Source organism: Eimeria necatrix, genomic scaffold, assembly GCF_000499385.1.
Source record: "Eimeria necatrix Houghton genomic scaffold, Enh_scaff292, whole genome shotgun sequence".
Lineage (NCBI taxonomy): Eukaryota > Apicomplexa > Conoidasida > Eucoccidiorida > Eimeriidae > Eimeria > Eimeria necatrix.
The window spans coordinates 1-7,852 of NW_013653468.1; the positions used below are offsets into that span (position 1 = coordinate 1).

General features: G+C 50.6%; 1 protein-coding gene across 1 annotated transcript; it reads left to right on the forward strand.

The window, feature by feature from the left end:
• Window positions 1-2,581: 2,581 nt before the first annotated feature.
• Window positions 2,582-5,411, forward strand: ENH_00039800 (hypothetical protein, conserved; the record flags this gene model as incomplete). The annotated part of the gene is given in 2 exon segments (XM_013580706.1): window positions 2,582-4,795; window positions 4,809-5,411. The coding sequence occupies 2 exon segments, from the start codon at window positions 2,582-2,584 to the stop codon at window positions 5,409-5,411; spliced, it is 2,817 nt and encodes a 938-aa protein (XP_013436160.1).
• Between the last annotated feature and the right edge of the window lie 2,441 nt (window positions 5,412-7,852).

Genomic DNA, 7,852 nt, shown 5'->3' on the forward strand with positions numbered 1-7,852 from the left:
AAGCAATAAATGCGGTCTGAAGCCGACTTTCCTGCGATTTTCCAAAGATGGAGAGGGCGCCGAGTGCGTGATGGCTCACAGAGTTTAAAAGCAATGCGCTACGCTTGTATATCCAATCGCAATATACAAATATGCACAAAACATCCCTCTGTTTGTCTGCCTGCATTCCCCAGGGCCTTTCTAGTACACAGTGAAGCCAAGTGGAGCACAGCATGCTTGCACCAACGATGTACCAATATTACGACGCCAGAAACACAAAAAAACCATCTCTCTGCAGTGGGAATCATTGCATGAATTTCCGGTCTTGCTTCTTCTGCTCGCACTTGCAAGCGCGGTAGCGGATGAACCATTGACTGCTTTAATAATTAGAGCTTAAGTAGGGAAAATCTCCCCGGGTCGTCTCTTCTCCACAAATACAGCAGTAAAAATCTAAAACGCAGAGAGCTAATAATGGCGACCCACGCATCCGTCGTAGTGAACGCTCAGAGCTAATGAATATAACGGAAACCCGAAATTTCAAACTCATTATATGCACCACAAGCGCAGCCAGTACTTGCGAGTCCTGTCGGTCTAACTACCCGTCAGAACTCATCAAAATCCTGCGTTTCTATAGTTTATTCAACTGCACTGCAGTACCAGCACGAAAAGCTGGCACGTGTTATCTCTTCTCACAACAAAGTGGTCTCACCCTAAGCTGCAAGCAACATCAATGCGCTGTCTTATGAACTCAAGATTTTTCACTTCGCACCACGGAAGTAAACAGGAGGCTCCAATTCGCTGAGAAGCCCTCGCACCTTTTTGGCTGCTTCCTCGGCTGTAAACGCCTTCCCCACCTTGTCCTTCTTGAGTGCAGCAACTATTTGTCTCGCCAAATCAAGGTACTTGGCGGCATTCACAGATAAAACTGTTGTCACGTTGCGTCCTTACTCAGTTGGCACCACGACTGGAAGCTGTAGTGCGTGTTTGAGCCCAGAATACTGGATGCCATGTTTGGCGAACCAAATGAAAAGAATTGGCGACTCAGGTGTTTACAGGCTTCAGACGGCGTCCGATACTTACGTTTCCGCGTGAATGTGACAACATTTACCAAGGCTGGAGCTAGCCTAGAGACGCTCTCCAGCACTATGGTGTGGTTTTGTAAGAATGCCGCTCCGAGTTTATATTCCCATCTTGACCAAGACTAGTGTAGTATTCTCATATAGATTTTGGCCTCAGCTTTAGGTTTGTTGACTAACTTGTATATTGTGAACAGATTGGGCACTGCCGCCATGAACTGGAGGTGCGCAAGTATGGTCTGAATTTCCATGTAAGTCCTGCGGTTCCGTTGATGTGACCCCGTGTTCTATTAATATGTGCGTGACATCTGTAGTGGCTGTTGAGTGTATTGCAGAGCGGCACAGTCACGTATCGGAGCCGTCCAGCTGTAAAAGCCTTCATGCCTTTTGAACTCCACAAAAGCACTTGAACAAGCTACGTACATCAAATTAGAAGGCCGGAACCTCATATATACTTAGCATAGCCCTACTTCTACTTGCGCGGAAGTGAAGTAGTAGAGAGACAAGCACGGCTTGAAGATGCTCCGCTTGTTGAGCCTGGGAGCGTGGACACCCTCAGGGGCCCGTCTTTCCCTCAAGAATAAATTAAAATTTCCGCAAATGTTATGTTCAATACTGTGCTGCGTTACAGAGCCCTAATACCGTTCGCAATTGGAGTGATGCGCACTACAGGAAAGGAAGACAGCCTTCACTGTGAACGGTGTCAACCCCACACCGCGGTGGCAGCCAACTCCCTAGTAAAGCCGTCGCAAAAAGTAATCTCAATAAATTGGGATATTCTTTTGGCCTATTCTAGTCAAGACAGTGGTAGGCTGCATAAAACAACGTCGAATTGAGGGGTTGCGTAGTCTGAACTGATTGCCAGAAGCAGGTGGCTACAATAGAGTGTTTACTGAGCTTCCTCTTTTGGATTCCGATCATAGGTGTTCGAAAGGCTTATGTTGCAGTACGACCAAAGAAATTTGACGCCAAGCTGCATCGGCGAAGGCAAGCGGATCAAAGTTTCAGAGCGTTTTGCTGGGATGAATTTTCTGGATCCAGGAGTTCCTCTCCAGACGTCTTGAAGCACACTGAGCGTTGTTACTACTCCACAATTCCACGGCTTTTTTGTAAGCAATCCAAATACGCGATCTTATTAGCTTGTTATTTATTTGAAAATATTCACGCGAAACGACATCTGCTCCAGCATACCAGTTGTGGAAGGCTGAGCGCAAGCTGCTTCACCATCGAGCTTGTAGAAAGTCACTAACTTGTTTTGCCACAGAAATGAGTTGAACCCTCAATGCATGAGCGCCAAAAAGTCTCTGGCACTTGGTGAGATGTACCAGCCTATGTAAATCCTGTCGTACAAGACTACTCTGCTGAGTCGACAGGCAAACTAGCGCAAAGTTGATTTGTTCACCAGTATAATCGGATGGCCTTTGCATGTTCCCCGTACCGACGCCAGTTCGCGTCCGGTGGAGAGCAGCACTTGGATATCTGGAAATTCAGGGGTTCTGACACCAGTTTGGTTGACAACGAGGCGTATGTCTCTGGCAATGATGGACCCTGGATTAGGTTTGCCGGGACTGGAGACCTTCACAGCGGAGGTTTGTAACCAGACTCATCCAAATGCTGCGGACTCCCCAGCAGCCACGGGACTTATTGAACCTTCACCATATGGCCCCGCAAACGAGGCGACCAATACAAAGTGTCTTCGCATCGGTAAATCTCTTCGTTGCGGACAGGCTTCATGTGGATACAATTTGCTCGCTGCATTGGCGTCGATAGCAGCACTTATAACAATATTGTATGCATGCTTTCGCGTCTACAACAGGGCGAAGGGGCGGCGAACGCAGCGCCGTCGTCTTTCCGACACAGACACCGATGATTCGGATTCGGACAGACTTATCGTTAGCCTCTGCGAGAACTCTTCCGATGAAGATGAGCTGGAGGCCCCTGAAAGTCCTACTGAGACATATGTACCGGCAAGTAAAAGACCACGGATGGATAGAGCGCAGGAGTTGGGACATACAACTGGTAGACCTCAGCAGCAACAAACGGCTATCCGCGTGAGTGTGATCAAGTTTCAGCCCAAAAGTCAAGGCCAGAGCGAACCACAACCAAGTTCGCCACCACACACTTCGGCCACAGCTTCACTCTCAGCACCCGTGCAGACGGGAATGCATCAGCAAGCAGTTGGCGGTCCATGGGGGCTGGCTTTGGAGCAGGAAGCTGCTTTAGGTCATGGCGAAGGTGCGAGGCAGCAGGCTATTGGCCAGAGGGAGGCCAGTATAGCAGTTGAGTCACTTGGTGGTCCATGGGGGCCAGCTTTGCAGCAGGAAGCTGCTTTAGGTCGCGGCGAAGGTGCGAGGCCGGCTGCTCGTCATCCAGTGACCGAGCCAGTGGGACAAGGAAATATGCAGCGTCACATTTCCCTTTTCGATGCTCAGTCCGGTTTCCCGATCATTTTTTCCCCATGTGCTGGCACATCCGATTCTGACAGTGATGAAAGGAGCAGCACAGCAACCACTCAGAGTGCGCCTATTCTCGCATCTCTACTGGCCCCCTCACCTAAAGAAGAAGACTATCTTTCACACCCATTTGCCCGGCTGCCAGTCGTGCGCGGCCGTCGGGGTCCTTATTATGTAGACTTTGAAGGGGCATTGTTCGCTGAAAATGTTACTCAAAACCCCTTGCCATTGTTGCGCTTGGTACACGGCCTGCTGAGTCAACAAGAAATTGCCGGGGAACAGCTCGAGTTCCTAGCGACATTGGGAAGTAAGCTGGCGGCCCACGCCACGAAGTTACATAGGCTGGGACTGAGGTACGCTACGCCATCCCGTGCGTGCGAGAGATTGGGGACCCGCTTCTTGGTTCTCGATGCAGTTGTATCCACTGCTATAGTGCTGGAACAGAAGGTCTCTCTACAATTGTGGAGAAGATTTGTTTCAACTATAAGCCACGAATACCCCAAGCCCCCTGCATCGATGACAAACAGAGGACGGAGGTTCTTTCTTGCGAACTTCGCTGTGCTTCTAAGTAATGCGGTGAAAACGCTAAAGATGGGATTTCGCCCTTCCGCTGAAGAACTTGTGCTTCTGAAGCGCATGCTCTTCTGCGCACCGTACTCCCCTCCACGTTACAAAGCGGAAGGCTATGACGCATGGAGATTTAGTGAGCTTGTGCATCAGGGATCAACAGGCACTCCTAGTGCACGAACGGCTGAGGCCTCAAGTGCAAAGTTCAGTGAAGCTTCTCGTGACGTCGCTCCAAAGCCTTATCCTGGGACATCTGCCAGACTCATTCGTAGTGCTAGAGCTAAAGCGCCTTCTAGGATCCGTCGTGAGACATCTGGCTCCTTCGCAGGAAGCCCTGCAGGAAGCCCTGCAGAATCATCTAAACCTGCTGCAGCATCTGCCCAACCCCCCCACGAAGCCAATATCGGCTTTTTATATCAAGTGCCTGCTCCGACCCATAGTGGACCCTATAGAGGGCCCTTCTCCGGCGTATTTCCCGGAACTTCTGATGGGATGAGTCTGGAATCACGTAGTGGAAGTGCGTTTCATACAGTGAGGAGGCGCCGTGAAGGTGCTGAGGAGCCACATCGCATACCTTTATCTGGATCCTCCGCTAGAAATGAATCACATTCTCCGAGGCCAGTTAGCTCCATTGAGCACTTTCCTGGACCCTCGGCTAGTGGGAGCTATTTGCCTCCTTTGGCCTCTGCCGAAACTTCCGCGGAAATTTCAGGTCTACCCGTTTCTGGTGGAGCTTTCGCCTTACCTTTTCCCTTTGCTGCACCTTTTGCTGGATTACCTTCTGGAGCGTCTTCTGGACCATCTGTTGGAAGGCCTCCCGAAGCGTCTCCTGGTCTTTTTGCGTTACCCGTTGTTGGTGGACATGTTGGTGGACATTTTCCAGTGCACCAACCTACTGGTCCCTTCACTGGACCGCCTGCTGCGCGCCTCACTGAACGAACTTTTGGATCCGCTGTTGGGGCTCCTGTATTTTATGCTCAAGCGCCTATGGACCCGTATGTTAGGCCCGTTGCTGTGCCCGTCGGCCTCCCCATTGGTGGGCAGCTTTCTGGCCATGAAGCTTTGGGAAGTACGCAAACCAGAGTGTCTGTGGATACTCATGGTAGCTCTGATGATGGCGCTTCTGGAAGTACTGAAACTGCTCGTTTGCTTACTGAAGGAAGCACTCACAGTGACTTTGATACCTCTTCGGGAATGTCTGGTGGGGGATTTGCTGGGGCCTCTAAATCGCCGGCTTCGGACGAATAAAGGCCCGCTCCTTTGCTTCCACCTCGCACCAATACGTAAAATGGAGCATGCGCCAACAGTTGTATTAATTTCGTCAGGGCACCAGTAAAAGTAACGCCGTCAACGAGGTCATTTATCGACGGCGCGATGTGAAGAAGGCCGCAAAAGGTTGTGTAAAGGGGAGACCTATTGTTCAGCGTAAACAATTCAGCATTTTCAGTCATTGCACTTGGCAGCAGTTACACTAATGAGAATTTTAGGCAGAGGCTAATCGGAATGGAACAGTCAGTGTCCGTACTTTGGAAGAGGACGCGAGGGAGCAGCATGCGTCCTTCCCCTCCATGGTCCTACATTTCAGTCCGCGAGCTAAGCAGCTAGAAAGTCAGCCTCCTTGATTTGGATAGGCGTATAGCCTCTGGAACGGACAAGGATCGATGAAACGATCAGTTAGTGAGGGTGCCGAGGTGACAACGAACAAACCAAGAAGGCCCCGATTTGGAAGTAACTCCTGCTATTTTTTACGCGGGAGCACGGCTAGAGATGAAATCGGCAGCTTTCGTCTGTCACTTCCCGGTCGTTAACGTAATTAGAGACTTCCAGACTCCTCGATAGCTTGCGCTTGTGGCGCATGATTGTGGTATGCAGTCCAGCTGTACCTTTTGGGCTATTGGTTGTCAAATAGCTCGTGTTTCATTATTTCGGATGCATGTAGACGCCCTGTTCGTGCCATGGGTTTTCGCTTATTGCCACGCTCTGTGAGAAGTGCGCAAGATTTTTGTGGCGAGTGGCCGCAGATTACGTTTCGGTCATTTATTATGTAGATCTTCCGCTGTTCTTATCAGCATGCAATGATGATAAGAACAGATGCAAACAGAGATAGGCAGATGAATGGACAGAAGGGAAGGAGTGGACAACCAGACGCATTGAGGCGGCCTGAAGGTCAGATGGATACAAAGAGTTAAACAACAGGCAGTGGCGGAGCTGGAACTGCGTGAAGCAGCAGACATCTAAATAAGCAAAAGCAGCACACGGATAGGCAGACACGCAGAGACGGGCAGACAAATAAAGAGAGCCAGGCAGAGGCAGACATGCATTCATGCCACGACAGGTACGCATAGACACATAGAAACATAGACACAGTGAAAACAAGTTGAAGACTTACTTCTCTTAAGAACTGCCTCACGAAAGCTCTGCGGGACGTCAGTTAAATAAGAACCAATACTTCGTTTTTGCGGCGATTCCAGTGTTGTTCGGAAACACGCTTCTGCCCTACTTCGCTGCTACTCGGGGTCATAGGCGGATCACGAATTGGAACCATGATTTGCGCAACGGATTAGAATGTTAGGAGCTGTTTTAAAGGCTGAGTGCCACTTTGCGCTGTATCTCATTGTCCAGCTGTAGTCAAGCTGTATATTGTGGAAATCTTCGCTTCCTGCAGTCGATATGTTTTTCCTTTAGGTTCAGCTATGAACGGGAGCGACATTCTGCTGCTGTCCATGGATAGAGTAGACCGGCAAGCCTTATGTAACCAACGTATCAGCAGGGCCAGCCGCTCATCAATGGTCGGGCTGATGGGCGATGTACCGGTGTCGAGATTCCCCTTGCACCTATTCTCAGAAGGCAGACACTGCTGCCATGCCAACACTGCATGATTATCGTTCGCCCTCCGTCACTGTCTTCACAATCAGCTGTTCAACCCCCTAGGCCAGGGCGGCTTCAAATTCTCCAACATGGGTACCGCCCTAGTCGTTCGAAGCTCGGCTCTTCTTGCTGCTAGTGCCTCCAGTAGCTACCTGCCTTTCTTCTGGACATGCTCTTTCTTCCTTAGCTTACACCGTAGCTTCATGTGAAGTCCCTACCCGGTGGGTTTCTCTTTCATGCCATGGAACAGGCCTCGAATTCCAGCTAAGGGAGTACTCGATGGCGTTCGGCTCTATTGCTGCAGTGGACAGTTGCTCCTTCTAACGTTCCTTGCGCCTAGTTTGTTCGTGTTCCATAGCTCGTAGGCTTGGCTGTTTGAACGTTACTGCTGCTCTCACCTCTTGGAAATGCAGCCAGGAAGTAGTCTTCTGTCCCTCGTCGCACCCTAGTTGCTGCTTCGGCGGTGTAGCATGGCCTGTATCATTCAGGTTTCCCCATCCGCATGGTTTACAGCCCTTCGACAGCGGCAGGCGCAGTCGCTGCGTGAGAATCTTCGGCAGATGTTCCATTTCCTTGCACTCAAAGCACATAGAGCTACGCTCCGAGCTGGCTTTCTCTCTTCTTAGCGCCCATAAAAGATCGCTTGCCCCATAATGGCCAGCCCACCTAGGCTGAGCGCCATATCATTTCGCCGTCTCCTCCGTCTCTGCTCTAGCAGCCGACGGGTCTTCCAAGGCTTGCAGCTCAGCGACCACTTCTCTCCAGTCCTTGGAATTAAGTGTAGCACCCCTAGTTGGGGCCGTCCTGACGCCCAGTGGCAGACTGTCCAAGCAGTCCACTATGGCAAACGCACCCCCGATGGCACTGTCTTGGCGAAGCTGGCATAGTACAGCTGGTGGTCTCCTGGCC